General features: G+C 34.8%; 1 protein-coding gene across 5 annotated transcripts in view; it reads right to left on the minus strand.

Annotated features, from left to right (window-relative positions):
- Positions 1 to 21,029, minus strand: part of TOM1L2 (target of myb1 like 2 membrane trafficking protein) — a 181,669-nt gene that overhangs the window by 75,522 nt on the left and 85,118 nt on the right. For 4 of the 5 annotated variants that reach the window (XM_031938484.1, XM_031938490.1, XM_031938495.1 and 1 more), the window contains exons 5-6: positions 3,524 to 3,658; positions 1,343 to 1,501 (exon numbers count right to left, since the gene is read on the minus strand). In XM_031938484.1, the coding sequence (XP_031794344.1) occupies positions 1,343 to 1,501; positions 3,524 to 3,658 (294 nt within the window). The remainder of the gene's footprint in view (positions 1 to 1,342; positions 1,502 to 3,523; positions 3,659 to 21,029) is intronic. The other variant, XM_031938502.1, reaches the window with a different exon arrangement.

Consider the following 21,029-nt stretch of genomic DNA (forward strand, 5'->3'; position numbering starts at 1 on the left):
GGTATCCCATACTTCCTCTTAGCATGTTTGTGTCATGCTACCAAAGCTGGGAATAAAAACAATTATTGATGAGAGAATGGAAGACATGGGATGGGTTAAGGGAGTAGGTTTGGTTGAGCAAGCTAATAGAAGCTCAGCTCAAGTCATACTTCCTGCATTAAGCTTTCTTTGATCATCTAAGCCTATACTAATCTCTTATTTGTGGCTTATTCTAATATTGATACTTAACATATACTGCCCTATTTTTCATGTCAATTTATCTCCCCAAGTAATTCATTGAGGATAGGGACCATTTGTTATGTGTTTTTGTATCTGTGTCTACTGCAGCATCTTAAACATAGTAGCAATTGCTTAGTATCTGCAACATAAAATCTTAGTTTGAAAGAAATTTTGAGAGATAATCTATTTCTTGTCAGTACCTTAATCAAAACTATATTGAAAGCACATTCAAAGGGAATTTAATTTATTTTTAAGCTATCTAGGCAAAAAGTTTCTAAAGTCTCCATTTGTAATTCCTTTTAAAGTACAGCAATTATTCATAATTTCAACCAGAAAGTGATAGGGATAAAAATGTAAAATTTTATACATAGGTTCAGAAAATAAAGATCATGCAACATTAGAAACTTGGATAGATAGAAGTCAATTTGAAAAAGATCTGAGAGTAGACTGCAAAACTCAGTATATTAACAATGTAATAACATGGCTGTCAAAAGAAGTTAATGCAATGTTAATCTGCACTGAATTTTTTTCTGCCCCTTGTTTTAAAGAGAAAAAGAAAAGCCACAAGAAAATAAACTGACCTCAAGGATACTGTCATTAAAACAATTTTTAATGTATGTTCTTGGATCATTCACATTCAATCTAAGCTTTTATAACCAAATCTATAGTCCTATATAGTAAGAATTAATTCTCAGAATGATAATCCTAAGATCCTTACTCAAACCAAAATTTAATAACAATCATTATATTTAGTAAGACAGGAAAGCTATAAATACATTTGAAAAAGATTTTCTGTAAGAAGGGTTAAAGTCAAAACACTTCAAAATTAATCCTTTCATATGATGGGAAAACTTTCTCTAGGATTTTAGAGTTTTTCCATCTAAGTTCATAAAATGAAAATAAAGATTTGAAAAGACATTTTAAAAAAATATAAAAGTTTAGGTAGTCATTTTTTTACTCCAATTCTCAAATGTTAAACCAATGAAAATCCTCCAAATTTTTTAAAAAGGTACCCTCCTAAACTTTTCCGACAAACCCCAGTTTAGGTCATTACCAGATTGGATTGTACAAAAAGTGTGGCAAAGTAAGCTGCCTTGCTAACAGACTCCAAGTTAAAAGATACCTGTTCTGAGTTTGCGGTGATAGGCCCAGTCACATTCAAAGATGGGGCCTGAGGAGCTGCATATGGTGTAGGAGAAGGTGCAGAAGAGGATGCGGAGCTCATTCTTTGCTGCGATTGAGACTTATGCATAGTCGCTGCTGGATCCACTTCAGGGATACTCTGCCACACCAATAACAAAATCCTCCATGCATTTAAACTGTTTATATGAATATATCTGAACTATCCCACCCTGAATAATATCCCAGATGCCTGAGGATGGACAGAAAGACTTGCAATCCAACCACCATGGCTCTAGCTTCAATTTGACTGCTGTTCTAAATCTTGTGAGAATAAAAAAATAGTCCTGAAGGCACTTGAAGCTCTTCAAAGGAATTACAATTGTAGTTATAATGAACATCTAGCATTTCAGACAGGAAACTGATGATGCTAAATATTACTAATCATAAACTTTAAAAACATTTATTATCTTTTGTTTTTATACTACCTTGATTTGCCAATGTATCTCTCCTTTTCCCTGTCCCAAAGGGTTTTCCCTTATAAAAAAAAAAAAAGCTCATCAAAACCAACACCAAAAAACAGAACATTGTAGACATTGTTCTACACCAATAGTACCCCAATGTTGCAAAAAATGGGGGAATGCATCTCTTCATCTCTTCTTGATCATGATTCTTTCAGAGCATTTAATTTAATTAATCATGGATTCTTATGCAGTATGATAGTTTACTATATTTTGGCCTTTGCAAGGAGAATAATATAAATTGTAATTATATACTTACAGAATATTCTTTTAACCACTGGCACAACAACACTGCTTTGTGTCTTTATTAAAAGAGTAAAGCAGTTATGTTTAAACCACAAAACACAGAAAACAATTTGTATAATACAAATCATAATCATAATGAGTTCAATGTTTTAAAAATCACAACTCCCTTTGAACATCTCAAGTCATTTCTTGTACATTAACTCCTTCACTGTCAAGGCTCCCATCCTTATGACAAAAATTTACATATCAATTATGAGATTAGCAAAGCACTTTCTTAACAACAATGCTGAGGTGTCAACCATTTTTTTCTAGATGAGGAAGGTTGGCATTTTAAGAAGTTGAGTTACTTATCCATAAACAATATGGCTAAATTAATTGCTACATCTGAATTCAAGTCATCTGATTTCTGATCCAATATGCTATCAAATTTATCACATTGCTGCTACCAGCACAGCATTTCACAGAAGTCAAAGGGCTGGTATAACATGGACAGGTATAAATCAAAGCTCTCATTCCATTCCATGTAATTACATCTCACTGGTCCAGTAGATTGTATCAGACTGGGAGTTAAGACATAAGTTCTAGTCTTAAGATCCACCTCTGATGTATTCTCAAACAAAACCCCTTAACCTTTAGTTTTCTCTCTTTCTGTAAAACAGAAAGAATATAAGATGCTCCCAACCTCACTTTTTTTTTTTTTTTTTTTTTTTTTGGATAAAATGAATTTTAAAAATTAGGTGCTTTCAGTTCCTACAAGAATGGTATCATGATCATAACTGTTAGCTTTATAAAAACTTTCTGTGGGAAACCTTTAAAGTTTTGATTTCCTTGGAACTATATGTTTTAAAGTTGGGGTTCCCAAAACTGACTAGAACAAATGGTTTGTCTGGATTAATTTTGAATATTGTTGCACTCTCTCCTTCCCCCCAAAAAAGCATGGTTCACTTGATTTGCAGTGATGGGAAAAGATGTAGCCCTTTGTCACTATGAAAAATGATCAGTAACCTCCAAACTCTCTGTATCATCTAAGATTGAAGGTGAAAGGGAGAGATAACTGAATTTCTACAAGAGATTCTAATCAAGCTTCTCAAAGATAAATTCTAATGAGGCATGTGTGATGGGTCTAAGTAAGCAACCATCTTCTTGAGAACTTGACATTAAAATGATCCATCAATTAGATCTTTCTAGGCTCGGTATTAAAATCTTCTGAAGGTGAGGGAGATTCTTCAAGTTCTTTAAATCACCAGCCAGCCGTCTCATTTTATACATTCTCTATTTGTTCTTCAAAAATAAGTGCCCTATAAACTTTGAAAAAGTGTTTTGAAGTTTAATAATTAAGAAAGGACAGCAGAAGGTTGGTGGAAGGTTATCCAATTCTTTACTGGGTTTTCCTGAAAAGTGTCATGCTGCTGGCTTACCCGCTGTGGTGTATGTATTGGAGACAGGGCATCTAAGTCTGCCATGGGAAATTCGATCCCTTTTCTTTTTAGTTCTTCATAAATATGTACCACTCCAGTGAGATCAGGACTACTCCGAAATGCATCAGCCCAAGCCTAAGAAAAACAAAACAAGAACTTTTTCACGATCATTTTACTTAAAAAAGTTCTGTCAAAGTTAAAAATCTACAGATCTAGAAGAACTGTAAACTATTAACCACCATATGGAAAGATTGCTCAAAATCATTAAGAGAAATTCAAATTGGAAGAATTCAGAAGTTTCAACTTACATGCAGAGAATTGGCAAAAATCAAAACAGACAAGAATAGGTGATGTTAGAGGGGCTATGAAAAACTGACACACTATGGAGCTATGAGCTATCCAACCAAACTGAAAAGCAATTTAGAGTTATGCTAAAAAAGCAATTAAAATATTCATAAAACTTTGACCCAGAGATTCCACTGCTAAGCATATATTACTTCAAGGTAGTTAAAGATAGATAGAAAGGTCGGATATATGTCAAAATAATATTTGCAGCAATTTCTTTGGAAGAAAAAAAAAGAAATTACATGTGATCACTGATTGGGAAACGGTTAAAGAAACTGGTACAAGAATACAATGGACAATTTATTACTGAGCTATCAGAGGTTATAAATATAAAGAATTTTTAGAAAAGGGAAAATCGGCAAAAATGAAGCAAGTAGAACTAGGAAAACAAAATATGCATGGACCACAACAATGTAAATGCAAAGGGGAAAAAAAAAGCAAAAATAAATGCTACAGAATTGTAATGCTTACTATAGGTCTTTGAGATGAGTTGAGAAAAATGTCCTGATTTCCCTTCATCTCAGAGAGGGAGGATTATGGGTATGAACTATTTAATGCACATCTTTTCAGATGTGGCTGATGCACTAGTTAGTTTTTATTAAGACTGGCTTTTTTCTTTCTTTTTTTATTACACAGGAAGCCTTGCTGGTTGGGTAGGGGCCTACATTGAGAAATGAAATTATTAGCTTCCTCATATCTCTAAGATCAAACACAAACTCTTCTGTTTGGTTTATAAAAATTTGGCACAAACTGGTTCTAACTTTTTCAAACTTATACATCATTTCTATCACTATACATCATCTATAATTTACTCAATTTGGTTTGCTTGTTGCTCTTCTCACATAACAAGCTATTTCCAGCCTCTATGTCTTTATACAAGCTGTTTCTCATGCCTGCAATATACTGTCCCTTCTTCACTTCTGTCTTTAAGAATTCCTGGTTTCTACTAGCCATATGAAAAGATGCTCCAAGTCATTATTAATCAGAGAAATGCAAATTAAGACAATTCTGAGATACCACTACACACCTGTCAGATTGGCTAGAATGACAAGGAAAGATAATGCGGAATGTTGGAAGGGATGGGAAAACAGGGACACTAATACATTGTTGGTGGAACTGTGAATACATCCAACCATTCTGGAGAACAATTTGGAACTCTGCTCAAAAAGTTATCAAACTGTGCATACCCTTTGATCCAGCAGTGTTACTACTGGGCTTATATCCCAAAGAGATCATAAAGAAGGGAAAGGGACCTGTATGTGCACGAATGTTTGTGGCAGCCCTCTTTGTAGTGGCTAGAAACTGGAAACTGAGTGGATGCCCATCAGTTGGAGAATGGCTGAATAAATTGTGGTATATCAATATTATGGAATATTATTGTTCTGTAAGAAATGACCAACAGGATGATTTCAGAAAGGCCTGGAGAGATTTACACAAACTGATGCTGAGTGAAATGAGCAGGACCAGAAGATCATTATATACTTCAACAATACTATATGATGACCAATTCTGATGGACTTGGCCATCCTCAGCAATGAGATCAACCAAATCATTTCCAATGGAGCAGTAATGAACTGAACCAGCTACGCTCAATGAAAGAACTCTGGGAGATGACTAAAAACCATTACATTGAATTCCCATTCCCTATATTTTTGCCCACCTGCATTTCTGATTTCCTTCACAGGCTAATTGTACAATATTTCAGAGTCTGATTCTTTTTGTACAGCAAAATAACGGTTTGGTCATGTATACTTATTGTGTATCTAATTTATATTTTAATATATTTAATGTCTACTGGTCATCCTGCCATCTGGGGGAGGGGATGGGGGGAAAGAGGGGAAAAATTGGAACAAGAGGTTTGGCAATTGTTAATGCTGTAAAGTTACCCATATATATATAACTTGTAAATAAAAGGCTATTAAATTAAAAAAAAAAAAAAAAAAAAGAATTCCTGGTTTCCTTCAAACTATCACCTTTTATATGAAGCTTTTCCTGATCATTCCAGGTACTTGTGCAATTACCTTGTATTTATTTTACACATATTAATTATAAGTATATGTTGTCTCTCTTGATAGAATGTAAGCTCCCAAAGGATAGGGATTGTTTCTTTTTCAGTTTTGTATATTCCCAATACTTAGTTTAGTTTCAAGAACATAATAAGTATCTAATAAATGCTTGCTGATGAGTTAATACAAATACAAAAGGCAAAACTTTTTTTGGGGGGAGAAGGGGAGCTGGAGAAGTTTATGAACTCTCCAGTTCTCCTTTTTAAAGCAACCTAACACAATTTTGGAATGCATACAAAATTGGCAAAACTTTATTGTTCTTCTCCTTCTAGCTCTGCTAAGATTTAAGCTATTGAGCTGGATTTTCAATAGTATTAATGGAAACAAAACATAATATTTAATATTTCTGTGTAGCAGATAAGGAAAAGTAATATACAAGTACTACTGTGCATCCTATAATGAGGACATTCCTTGAATAATAATGCATTAGGCTGTATAGTTGATAGAAAATGAAAGTCTTGTTATAAGGTCAGAAGGATGAGTTACAGTGAGCACTGTATAGTTTTGATTCACATGTATTCTTATATTCCTCTATTTGGTATTCTCACATATGGTATTATATAGGGCAGCTGGTAAACTGAGAAAAATGGAAAAAGAAATAGATTTATGATATGTAGCATATAAAAGATTAAAGTTAGGTTTCAATATAAGGTTTTTCACTTATAGATTACAGAACATTAACACAAAAAGGAATCTTAGAGATCATTTAGTTCAAGTCCCTCATATGATAAACAAGGAAACTGAGGCCCAAAGAACTGAAAGAACACATAGCTTATCTGTGGCAGATGTAGAATTGAAAATCAGGTTGATTCCCAACTTTGGGTCTTTTCATGTAAACATACATATTGAGAAAAGTATCCCAAATCTATCATTAGAAATGATATTTAATAAAAATTTTTAAAAAGCATTTTTTTTTTACTGAGCTAGACTATTAAAAAAAAAAAGGAAAAAAAGAATTATCTCCTCATTTTATACACCCTTATATTTTGTACTGATCTTGAAAATTTCTTAGGTTTACTCTTTAGGATTTGTAGCAAATTTCATAACAAAGTTAGCTAGATTTTTTAAAGGGCCAATAAAGGAAAAGAGAAATCTATTTTTATACTATCCCAAGTAAGCTACACAACCAGATAAGGCTGTATTAGCTTTTCTAGAAAATGTTTGCATTTGCAAACTCTGTTCGTGCCATACTCATTTGCCTCCCTGTATCAGGTACTGAATTTTAACCAATCCTACTGGTTTGGTCCTATCTCCAGACATTGAAGCCTTTTGGGATGAAAAGATCAGCTTCCAAAAAGCCTCTTTAATTATAATCAAAGTACCTTGTTTACTACAAAAATAACTATTCATATGCATTTACTTGATCCACTTGTTTAATATGTATAATCAAAATTTTAAAGTCAGTTCATCAAAGCAACTTCTAAGTTTAATTCTGGTCTTTGAATAATTATTTTATTGTGTGGTGGCAGCTAAGTTAAAATATAACCTTATTACTTATTAGCTGTGTGACTTTGGATAATTTTGATTGCCTCAGTTCCCCCAACGATAAAATGGGAATAATAATAGTACCTTCCTTACGAGGTTATTGTGAGGATGAAATGAGATAATATTTGTAAAACATTGTTTTATGTAAAACATTTGTAAAACAGGCTAGCACCTGGCACATCATAGATACTATATAAATGCTAGCTGTTATTTTTAATCTTTCTTGAGGGTTGAAGGGAGATCTGTCCTTGTTCATTACAAAGGCTTCTATAATATCAGAAATGCTGCTTTAATACATTTTTAGGGGAGAGTGGCTAGGATACTCTCATTTCACAAGTGGGATCAACCTCTCTTTCTTTTACCTAACTACTAAAACAATCAATCAATCAATTATATACCAGGTATAATGTTAAGTTCTGGAAATACGAAGAAAATACAGAAATAAGCCATGCCTTCAAGATGCTTATATTGTAATGGGGAAGAGTCATGTAAACATATAGTCAACTAAGTATATATTACTCTCTCTTATAAAAATTCTTGAAGAATTAAGCTCCAACCTGATATCCTATGCAGTTATAAGCTTGGGAAGAGAGGTTTTATAGATCCCCTGTCCCCCTTCCATGTCCCCTGCCTACCCCTTATCATTCTGAAGTGGACACAAAATGTTGTACAGAACCCCTTCCAATCTTATATTCTTTCTTCTAAAGGCCAAAGGTGTAGTTAGATCAGACATGGGGACAATGAGGATGCAGAGGAAGGGGGGCAGGGAGGTAGAGAGGTGCAAGAGAATAATTGTAGTTCTTCTTTTCTTCACATGTCAAGGTCTCAGTTAGATACTAATTCAGTTTGCCAGGTACACATTTTTCTGACAAGTTGAATCTGTGGACTATCTGATCACAGCAGGGCTTATCAGTTCAAAGGCTTACAAAGCTTTCTTCTTCCCTGACTGGTAGAAAGAAGAATTAACTGGAAAGTTGTGGTAGTACAGGAGTAAGATTAAAGTTAGGATAGGACACAGAAATACGTAACTGGAAGAAATTCCCTTTGGGATGACATCAAGATCAATTTCTCAAAGGTTCTAAATATCCATGACTTCTTTCTCCTCTCTTCTGCCTTTTGATATTACTGTTTTCCTTTTTTTTTTGTTTTTGTTTTTTTTTATTTAATAGCCTTTTATTTACAGGTTATATGTATGGGTAACTTTACAGCATTAACAATTGCCAAACCTCTTGTTCCAATTTTTCACCTCTTATCCCTCACCCCCTCCCCCAGATGGCAGGATGACCAGTAGATGTTAAATATATTAAAATATAAATTAGATACACAATAAGTATACATGACCAAACCGTTATTGATATTACTGTTTTCCTTCAATACTCAGCTCACGTATCTTCTAGAGGAGGCCTTCCCTAGTTCCCTCAGTTTTTTAGAGCCTGCTGCCAAGTATTAGATGTGAAATAATGTAGTTTTCAAATCTTTCAATTTCTATCTAAACAATTCTTCAATCTATCATTTTCACAATATTGACACAGCAACTATTTTCATTCAGGTTTTCATTTATTTCTTATCTGGACTAATGGCAATACTTAATTGGTTTCCCAGCCACAGGTCTCTCTCCACTTCAGTCCATCCTCTGCACAGCTGCCAAAATGATTTTCCTTAAGTGTAGGTATGTATGATCAAATCATTCCCTACCTTGTCAGTCTCATTATACATTACTCTTCTTCCTTACCCCTAAAAGTATTGGCAAATTGTTCTTGTGACTCTTCACATACAGCACTCTATTTCCCATTGGGCTTTGTACTGGCCATCTCTTGCTGCCTGGAATGCACTCTCTCAGTGACACCTTGGGAAAATTTTTTACTTCAATATTCAGCTCACTACTATATACAGAAAATGTTTTGTGATTATCTCAATTACTAGCACCATCTCTCCTTAATGTTCTATCCATGTACTTACCTATTGTTTTCTCCATACAATATAAGTTCCGTGAAAACATTTTTGTTTTTATATCACCAGAAAGGAAGCAGAGTTCCTGGTGTAGAATTGGTACTTAACAAATGCTGGTGGAATGATTCTTACACAAAGAACCAGGTCATATCTCAGTCTTCTAAGTACAAATCCTGGGAAATGACAGAGGTGGCTCTGGCAGACAGTCCTCCGCAGTGACTATGTTATTCAGGAGAGTGAAAAATCATTGTGGTAAAAACCCAGCAACAACTCATTTTGTTCTGCTTATGTTAAGAGACTAGAAGCTTGTGGAATGATTCTTACACTTAAAGAACCAAGTCAAATTTCAATCTTTTAAGTACAAACCCTGATAAATAGCTAGAAGCCTCAATAAATTCTTCTAGTTTCTTGAATATTATGTCCCTTTTTCCTTTCTATAAGTAGTAACAGAGAAATGAAAGAGTTAAAAGACAGACTGATAAGAAAAGAAGGTAAATGTACTCAAGATTTAAACAAATCCTTTTATCCACCAAACTTTTCTAGATAATGGGAAACAAATAAAAGTTGTTCTCAAAGAGCTTGGGGCCATGATATTAGAGAGGATGGGAATGTATATGTGTACATGCTGGGGGAAGATATGCTAGATAAAGTACTGTAGAAAAATTTATGGAGATGGAACAAATAAGCTACATTGAATGGAATAATGAGTATGTGAATGTGAATAACACGGGGGTGGGGAGGGTGGGAAGAAGGGGAAAAAGGCTGAAAAGATAGGTAGGAACAAAACTCTAAAGGCAATACTGATTACTTTTGAATGGAGGAGTAACACGAATTGACCCATTATTAATATTATTTTGGCAGATGTGTGAAGGTTGGAGAGAGTGAAGACAGAAGCTGGGAAACCAGTTAGAGATTACTAAAATAATCTCGGCAAGAAATAATGAGACCCTAAAGGAGGTCATGTAAATAAAGAATATAAGGAAAATAACAAGAGATGTGGAGGTTAAATAACAACATTTGCAACTAACTGAATAAGAAAATAAGGGCAAGCTAAATATGACTCTTGAGATTTCAAGCTTGGGTGATTACTAAGATGGTGGTGCCAAACAACAGAAAAAAATAGGAAAGCTGGGACAATGGGCAGATTTATTGGGTAAAATAAGTTCAGCCTTAGACATACTGACTAAGACGTTTTCATGAGACATTTATGCTGGAACAGTTAATAGAAGTGGAGATTAGGGGAGAGTCAGGCTAGATAGAAAGATTTGGGGAAAATTGGCATAAAGATCAAACATGAAACCATGAGTAGGTTGGAGGAGCAAAGATGTCAAAATAACAGGAAGAAGAATAGCAAGCTGCCACCATCTCCCTCAAAAGAGATTACCCTGTTTCTTCAGGAAATCCAAGAAAAGTTCCATTTGAAGTTATCACAGATAAAGAGGTTTGTGGATAACGCGGATAGGAATTGGTCAAAAGCAAATATAGGAAGGAAAAGGAAAGGTCAGGTAACAGGGTAAGAACAAGGTCCAGATCCATCTCAAAGGGGCCTAATCTTCTGTAGGATGCAACAACAGGTGTAAACTAGCAGCTCTGGCATTGACTACCAAAAGTTATAGATCCAGAGAAGAAATAAATAATGAGGGATCTGTATTGAGAGTCATGAGGGGAGAGAGAGAGAGAAACAGAGACAGAGACACACACACACACACAGACAGAAAGAGAATGTGTGTGTGTGTATGTGTGTGTCTCAATTATAGCTCCTAAACCATTCTGAAATTTGCAGAGGAATAACCAGGGAAGGAGTCCCAGACCAAAGGAAAGCCTACAGTTCTGGTACTTTGAAACAGCAGTTTCTCTAGGTGGTTTATAATGGTTTAGTCCAAAAAGAGAACCAAAATTTGAGAAAGTGATATTAGTATGTCATTTAGAACCAAACTGAGGTGAAGAATTTGCTTAGACCAGAGGGAGAACATCAGACTTTGCTTTGGATCAAATCACAGTGGTAGCACCAAAAGCTGGTAAATCCTCAATCTTGAGCTCTTCCTGAGAGAATAGAATAAAATAACATTCTAGGAAATCAGTAGCAGAAACAGCCCAAACTTCCCCTACAAATGAGCAGAACCTGTCCCTAACATAAGGTTCCATATCAGGAAGTAGTTGAAAGAATGAGAAAATAAATAAAGAAAAATAATCCCACCATAAATAGCTATTATTGGGACAAGGACTCTCAAAGCACAAACCTAGAAAAGACTCTAAACAGCTATAATCAAAGTCTCAAAGAAAAACATAGCTCAGGCACAAATTCATTAGAATTCCTGAAAAAGATAAAGCAAGAGTTTTAAGGTATTTTTATAAACAAAATGAAAGCACTAGAAGAAAAAATGAAAGCAAAAAAGGGAGAGCTATGGAAAAAATAATTGGAAAGGGGACTAACTGGAAAGGGGGCAAAAGAAGTATAAAATCTTGCCCAAGCATCAAACTTCTTGAAAATTAGAATGGATCAACAAAAGTCAATGATTCCATGAGACAACAAATAAAACAAAGTAAAAAAGACTGAAAAAAAGAGAAGAAAATTTAAGATATTTCATATCATAAATTGACTTGGAAAAAAAAGAGCAAGGAGAAAAAATTTAAGAAGTATCGAATTACCTGAAAGCCATGACCACTAGACATCATATTTCAAGAAAAGTAACATGAGGCAGAGGATTCTGGGAAGATGGTGGACTAAGTAAGAAAATTCCCAACTGTCCAGATTTCCCCCACAAACAAGACAAAATAGTGCTTCAGGGTAACACAGAGTAGTAAAAATAAACAAGAGTTGAGGAAGAACAGGGGTCCTCTTGGGACAAGTGGAGAAGATTCAAAGAAAGATACCAGGATGGAGGTTAGGTTCTTGGGAAGTGTAAACACTTCCAGGCTGGCTTGACTGAAAGAACAAACTGTCAACTCTAGATTAGTTTAGGAGGTAATCTCTGCCCCAGCCACAGGAATTTTCATCTTCTGGAAGTAAAGGGAGTTGGGCATCTAAGCAGGAGAAAATTGAAGGAATCTTTGCTGATAAGGGACACTAGGACCAGCTGTGATGCCCAAATTCTGCCCTGGGCAAGAAGGAACAAGCATACGCTTTGAAGCAGAAGCAGTGGGACAAGGATGCTGCTGGCTCCAGGCACTTTTTGGTTTTGGATTCTAGGCCAGAGGAGAAAACTGAAGGGCCTGAGGCCAGAGGCAACATCCTTCATCACTAGATGAAGAGTGATTGCACCAACAATCTGCTTCCAAAAAAAAAAAAAAAAAAAAAAGAGAAGGCAAAGGAAAAAGTTACTATGGGAATAGAGAAGCCAGGGATTTGTCTTCAGATGAGGATCCTGAATCAAAAAAAAGCTTTCCTACCCTCAAAAAGTAATGTCAAGTGGTCACTTGCCCCAAAAGAATTTATAGATAGAACTAAAAAAAATTTTTAAATTAAATGAGATGATGAAAAGTTTTTTAAAAAATAAGAACAATCATATCTCACTAGAAAAACAAATGATCTGGAGATCATCAGATCAGAAAGAGAAAACATAATAATTGGACTACCTGAAAGTTACCCCCCAAAAAAGAATTTTGACACAATATTATAACAAATAACTAAAGAAAATTGTCCCAAAAGATCAGAACAAGAGGAGAAGTAGAAAAAGAAAAAAAAAATCCACTAATCACAACCTAAAAGAGATCCCACAAGGAAAACTTACAGGAATATTATAGTTAAATTCCAAACTCCCCAGTTAAAGGAGAAAATATAATCAACAAGAAAAAAAACAATTCAAACACAGTGGAGTCACAATTAGAATCAAACAAGAACTAGCAGTGGCCACAGGTCTTGGCACACTATATATTGAAAAAATGTTAGAAGAAAAGTGCCTAGATTTCTTATAACGAGAATGGAAAGAAACTTCTGAAAAAAATTCTCAAATGAAAATTCCCCACAACATTATAAACAATATCCAGTAACCATTATAAAAGAATACAAATTTTTGAAAATTATCTACTTTGTGATAGAAAGACAAAGGACTCGGAGTGCAAAATGACATTTTTTAAAAAACATGGCCAATATAGTCATTTGCTTTTCTTGACTATTCATGTTTGAAAGTAGAGTTTTCTTTTCTTTATTTTCTCTCTCTTTTTCCTGAGGCAATTGGGGTTAAGTGACTTGCCCAGGGTCACATAATTAGGAAGTGTTAAGTGTCTGAGATTTGAACATAGGTCCTCCTGACTTAAGGGCTGATGCTCTATCCACTGCGCCACCTAGCTGCCCCTTCTTTATTTTCTCAATGGAGAAGATAGGCTTACAATCAAGAATTACTTACTCAGCAAAACTGAAAATATTTCTTTAGTTAATCAGTCATTTTTCAATCATGTCCAGCTCTTTGTGATCCCTTTGAAGTTTTCTTGACACGGATAATGGAGTGACTTGCCATTTCATTTTCTAATTCATTTTACAGATAAGGAAACTGAGGCACACAGGGTTAAGTGACTTGCCCAGGGTCACACAGCTAGTAGGTCTCTGGGGCCATATCTGAATTCAGGAAGATTCACCTTCCTGATTCCAAACCTAGCACTGTGCCACATACCTCTCCAAATACAATTCTACAGAGAAACAATTAGACCTTTAATGAAGGAGAGACCCCTAATCTTCCTGATAAAAAAGCCTGAGTTGCATTGAAACTTTGAAGTTCAAATTAAGAAAACCATGAACAACGGTAAAGGACTAAACAAGGATAAACTACTTACATTTTAATATGGGGAGATGATATATGTATCCTTTCTGAACCCTATCCATCATTAGAGATCAGAAAAAAATTCTAATTACAGAAAAGACCTCAGAGTGATTCTGTTATGTCTTAACAATATTGAAAGAAGAATGGAAAAGAAGGGGAAGAGAAAAACACTGGGAGTGGAGGTGGGGATGGAAGGTTAGGGAAATTATCTCACACAATCAAGATATTTAAGTAGAGGTCTATAAAAACAAGGAGGAAGGGGATGGATAATAGCTGACACTTGAACTCACTCTCCTCTGTACTAGACAAAGGAGAGAATACATACACAAAAAGGAGAGTGTAGTAAGTCATTGCACAGCTTCCCCCCGCCCCCCCCAAAAAATGAGAGGACAAATTAGAGGAAGGGCAGTTAAGGAAAGGATTAATCTCCAGCAAAACAAGTTATAACTATCTCTGTGCCTTTTTTATGGTGGCAAAAAGTTAGCATTGAAGCGGTATTCATTATTTTGGGGACAGCTCAACAAATTCTGGAATGTAAATGTGATGAAATCCTATTTTGCTATGAATAATGTTGAAGGGGAAGGATGCAGAGAAATCTGAGAAGACTTGTATGAACTGATATAGACTGAAATGAACAGAACAAGAACAATTTACACAATGACAACATTGTAAAGACAAATTTTGAAAGATTCAGAAACTCTGGTCATCACAATGATTAACCACTATTACAGAAGAAAAATGATGAAATATGCTACCTATCTCATGATAGAAAGCCAAAGGACTCAGAATGCAAAATGACACTTTTTAAAAACATAGCCAATATAGAAATTTGTTTTTTTGATTACTCATGTTTGACAGTAGAGTTTTCCTTATTTTCTCAATAGTTTTCTTAATAGAAGGGAAAGATAGATTTTTTTTCTGATTAAGAAAAATTCAATTTAAAAGACAGAATTCATGGGATCAAATAAAATTGTCAAAGGAAAGAATAGATCAGGAGTACTAAAGAAGGTCTGAGATAATTCAAAGGGTGTTTTGGAGAATACCTGCTATTAATGAGGAGGAGGAGGATTAACCAGTTAAGGAAACTGATAAAGAAAGGTAGAAGAATTAGTGAGAGAAATATCTTGGAATCAACGCAGGAATATTTGACACAATAGTGTCAAATGGCACAGAAAGCTCAAGGAAGATGAAGAATGAGAAAAGACCACTATGTTATTAATAAATGGTCAAAGGATATGAATAGGCAGGCAGTTTTCAAAAGAAGAAATCCAAGTTATCAACTGTCATCTGAAAAAAAATGTTTTAGATAATTAGAGGACACAAATTAAAGCAAACCTGAGGTATACTTATCAGACTAGTTTGGTTGACAAAAAAGGAAAATAGTAAATAGAAAAACTGGTATTTTAATGCACTGCTGATGGAGCCGTGGACTGGTCCTACCATTCCGGAAAGCAATTTGGAACTATGCCCAAAAAGCCATTAAACTGTACAAATTCTCTGCTCTAGTGATACTGCTACTGGGTCTGTACCCCAAAGAGATTAAAGAAATAGGAAAGGACTCATAGATACAAAAAGTATAGCAGTATAGCTATTTGTAGTGGCAAAAATTAGAAAGCTGGGGATATTTATCAATTGGAGAATGGCTGAAAAAATTATGTTGGTTAATTGTCCTTTTGATGTAATATGATTTTGTGGTTTCCTGATTTTAGGGGGTGACTTCTGTTCTAACAATGTCAGTAAATCCTAAATCTTCTGGTTTTGGAATATACCTTAGAGATTTCTCACATTCCCAATCTAAGAACAGCAATGTGTCTGATTCTGAATAGACCATTCTTCAATTCATTGCTGACTGATAATATTGTCAGTGAGAATCTGGTCAGTGAGAACCAGATTTCAGAGACCACTTCTCTCCTATCTCTGGCCCAAAGAATTAGCATGTCAATGATAGAAAGCTGGATAAATGTGTTTCTTTGCTTATGTCTCCTTGCTAATTTCTTTTGGAATTCAGCCTGCTTTATAATGGCATTACAATTACAATAAACTTTGCCCCTTAACAAGGAAATGGGTTCAAGCCTGCAAATTTTTTGAGACCCCTCGTGACACCAATCTGTGACCCCAAACTTTTGGGGTCTCCTTTCCAACCTCAACAATTCGTGGCCCAAATGTACAGGGAGAATCTGACCTCCCTTGCTTGATTCCCTCCTTGTCAAGGTAAGATCCCAATTTTTTTCTCCCACAATTCTATAGTGAGATACCCCAAACCACTGGGAGAAGGCATTTCTGAGTCATCATGAGCTCAGCAAATTTTTCTTGACTGGGGATACTCAGATTTGGAAATTCTTGCAATTTTCAGTAAAGTTCCTAGGAAAACTTTGCTGCCTTTTCACTTTCTCTGGGACTCCAGAAGAAGATGAAAGTGCTACTGAATCATTTTTGGAAAAACTTTATGGCTTTTGGCAAAGATGGAGAAGTTCTCTTTCATGTTATTTTGTCTGTGTCTGCATCTCTGTGCAGAATGTCTGTGTCATGTTTGTTCTGTGAGCTAGATTTTTTTACCTGGAAAGATTTAAAATGCAACCAGCTAGAAAAAAAAAAAACAAAAAAAACAAAACCTCTATGTCCTAGTTAGAATACTGGGAAAATTTCTTTAAAAACCTAACTTTTTTTCTGTGGACTTCGGCTCTAGCCAAGCTGGGGGCTACACAAAAAGTTAGCTAATTAAAATTAAAATAACATCTTTATAGATTCTCAAAGTTTTGAGAGCAAAACAGTTTTGAGAGCAATGATTAAGAAGTTTAGCAATTAGTCATTTTAAGATTGAAAGAAAAATGCCCCATTCTGAAAGAAAAATAAAAAACAAATAGGTAAATAGTAACTTTTTGCTAATACTTCCTTGACTCCTATCTTGTCTGTAGTCTTCCTTCTGCTCCTTTGGGAAAGCACTCCAGAAGGTATCAAGAAATCCTCTCCACTCTACTCCGCAGAGTGGTCCTGAATGTATCTCAGTTGTAGGGATTGCAAACAAAATCAATATAGACCAAGTCCCTCTGTTTACTAATCTCTCTCCTCTCAGATCATATTAAAACTCAAATTCTGCTTCACTTGTAGAAATAGGGGAAGCAGCCCATGGGGACCTCACACAACCTTGCACAGACATATACCCAATTTAATTTTGGGGGAATGAGGATAAGGCCCACTGATCAGCATTCCCTGAGCCCTGGCATCTGAACTACCATCAAAGAGATATCCTGGCACCAGTCACCCCAGCTTTCAGCAGGTTCTGTCCAGGAACTGCCTGGGAAGAATGCAGGTACCCAGCATGGCAATGTGGGTAAGAAAGCCAGTCAGCCTCTGCATTTGTCAAGACCATCATTTTCTGTCTCAATTGTGGATATACATTAGATATGTAATTTATGGCAAATTATTTTTCTTTGCCTAGTTTTCTGATTTGTCAAGAGAAATAACAGTTGTTGCTATGAAGATCACATGATTACAAAAGTGCTTAGCATAAAACATGCTATATGAATATTTACTGCTTTATTGTATATAATTACTTCACATTTGATAACTTTATGGGATTTTTTTTTGATGTGACCAACTGATAAATGATTTCTATGTACGTAATTTGGAAATTTATCTGAGATATGATAGTAAAAGCAATTTTAAAGGAGCTCTAATTAAAGTCCACTAAAGAAATATGTAAATTGTAATCTATTTGCCCTGAATTTTAGGAAAACAGAAAAGCAGTTTGCCATTACTTTTAAAACTCTACTTATCTAGAGTCAGGCTTCTGAGGACCCTGTCAGTAAAAACGGGCACGTTAACCCTTTTTCTGGCTCACAAAAGAGAAATGATTTGCGTAAATTGGAAAATAATCAAATTGCAATTCAGTTTGTCTAGAACATTTAATCAGAAACTAGCAAATCTCATTGACTAAAGTTAAGTCAATTGTAAAATCTGTTTTATCTCAATTTTAAGAATTGTTTTGTTTTCTCCCTAAAACAAAAGGAATACTTATTTAAGGGAATAGAAACTACAACTAAGACTATTTGGCTAATACTTAGGAAACATTCTAAAATTGTTAAGTTATTTAGAATTATTGTCATCATGTTAAATCTAAAATTGGTAACTACTGTGTATGAAACAAGAGGGATGATATGAAAGCCTTACCAGTTTACTTCTCCAAGTATTAGGTGTGAACTCCTTTCCCCCTTCACAAAGTAGGGGGGAGTATCAAACAGCCCAGCCCAGGAAAACACTAAGAATAGTTGGGGTGGGCAACAGCAAGCTTTCTTGGGGTCTCTATCAACTCTTCTTAATTTGTTAACTTACCAGTTTTCTTGAAACCATCAGGGTAAGCAAGGTCATCAGCCCTGAGAATTAAGCCTATTTAGGATTCATAATTTTTAAACAAGGAATATGTTTACTAAGAATCTATAAACCTGTATAATGATTGATTCTTTGCATCAGGACAAGTTAAAACATATAAAACATGTTAAACAAAACCTCCTATGTGTGTAAGTCCTGGTAAACTTTCAAAATAACGTTATCTACAAAATAACCCCACATAAGTCATCAGCATTCTTATATATCACTAACAAAATCCAACAGTTAGTAACAACTGATGGTATAAAATATTTAGGAATCTATCTGCCAAGGGAAAATCAGAAACTATATGAGCAAAACTGCAAAACACTTTCCACACAAATTAAGTCTGATCTAATCAACTGGAAAAATATTAAATGCTCTTGGATTGGGTGAGCAAATATAATAAAGATGACAATACTACCTAAACTAATCTATTTATTTAGCGCTATACCAATCAGACTCCCAAAAAACTATTTCAATGACCTAGAAAAAATAACAACAAAGTTCATATGGAAAAACAAAAGGTCAAGAATTTCAAGGGAATTAATGAAAAAAAAAATCAAATGAAGGTGGCCTAGTGTACCAGATCTAAAATTATATTATAAAACAGTGGTTACCAAAACCATTTGGTATTGGCTAAGAAATAGACTAGTTGATCAATGGAACAGGTTAGGTTCAAAGGACAAAACAGCCAATAACTTTAATAATCTAGTGTTTGACAAACCCAAAGACCTCAGTTTTTGGGATAAGAACTCACTAATTTGACAAAAATTGCTGGGAAAATTGGAAATTAGTATGGCAGAAACTAGGCATTGACTCACACTTAACACCATACACCAAAATAAAGTCAAAATGGGTTCATGACCTAGGCATAAAGAATGAGATTATAAATAAATTGGAAGAGCATAGGATAGTTTACCCTCTCAGACCTGTGGAAGAGGAAGGAATTTATGACCAAAGAAGAACTAGAGATCATTACTGATTACAAAATAGAAAATTGTGATTATATCAAATTGAAAAGTTTTTGTACAAACAAAATTAATTGCAGACAAGATTAGAAGGGAAGCAATAAACTGGGAAAACATGTTTACAATCAAAGGTTCTGATAAAGGCCTCATTTCCAAAATATATAGAGAACTGACTCTAATTTATAAGAAATCAAGCCATTCTCTAATTGATAAATGGTCAAAGGATATGAACAAACAATTCTCAGATGATAATTTTTTTTTTATTTCAGTAACTTTTTATTTACAGAACCCATGCCAGGGTAATTTTTTTACATTATCCCTTGCACTCACTTCTGTTCCAATTTTTCCCTCCCACCCTCCACCCCCTCCCCTAGATGGCAAGCACTCCTATATATGTTGAATATGTCGTAGTATATCTTAGATACAATGTATGTGTGCAGATCCAAACAGTTTTCTTGTTGCACAGGGAGAATTGGATTCAGAAGGTAAAAAATAACCCGGGAAGAAAAACAAAAATGCAAACAGTTTACATTCATTTCCCAGTGTTTTTTTCTTTGGGCGTAGCTGCTTCTGTCCATCATTGATCAACTGAAACTGAATTAAGTCTCTTTGTCATAGAAATCCACTTCCATCAGATTACATCTTCATACAGTATCGTTGTTGACATATATAATTATCTCCTGGTTCTGCTCATTTCACTTAGCATCAATTCATGTAATTCTCTCCAAGCCTCTCTATATTCATCCTGCTGGTCATTTCTTACAGAACAATAATATTCCATAAGATTCATATACTACAATTTACCCAACCATTCTTCAATTGATGGGCATCCATTCATTTTCCAGTTTCTAGCCACTACAAATAGGGCTGCCACAAATATTTTGGCGCATACAGGTGCCTTTCCCTTCTTTAGTATCTCCTTGGGCTTATACCCCAAGGTATAAGGATCCAGCACACTGCTGGATCAAAGGGTATGCACAGTTTGATAACTTTTTGGGCATAATTCCAGATTGCTCTCCAGAATGGTTGGATTCGTTCACAACTCTACCAACAATGTTCATGTCCCAGTTTTCTCATCCCCTCCAACATCATTATTTTTCCTGTCATCTTAGAATCGGGGAGTAAATTAAATCTCAGAGTTGTCTTAATTTACATTTCTCGTTAATAATGATTTGGAACACTCTTTCATATATTAATAATTTAATTTCATCATCGAAATTTCTGTTCATATCCTTTGACCATTTTGTCAATTGGAGAATGGCGGTTTCTTATAAATTAATAGTTCTCTTATATATTTTGGAAATAGGCCTTTTCTCAGATGATAAAATTGAAACTATTTCTCCATTGAAAAAGATGTTAAATCTTATTAATCAAGCAAATTAAAACAACTCTAATTATTCATATTGGGAAAGATAATGAGGAATTTGGAGGGGATAAAACAGGCCTTTTGTTGGGTTGAATTCATCTACCATTCTGGAAACAATTTGGAACATCTCAAAAGTTATCAAACTTACTCCCTTTGATCCACAGTGCTACTACTGGGCTTATACCCCAAGGATACTAAAGA

Source organism: Sarcophilus harrisii, chromosome 1, assembly GCF_902635505.1.
Source record: "Sarcophilus harrisii chromosome 1, mSarHar1.11, whole genome shotgun sequence".
In the NCBI taxonomy this organism is placed as follows: Eukaryota; Metazoa; Chordata; class Mammalia; order Dasyuromorphia; family Dasyuridae; genus Sarcophilus; species Sarcophilus harrisii.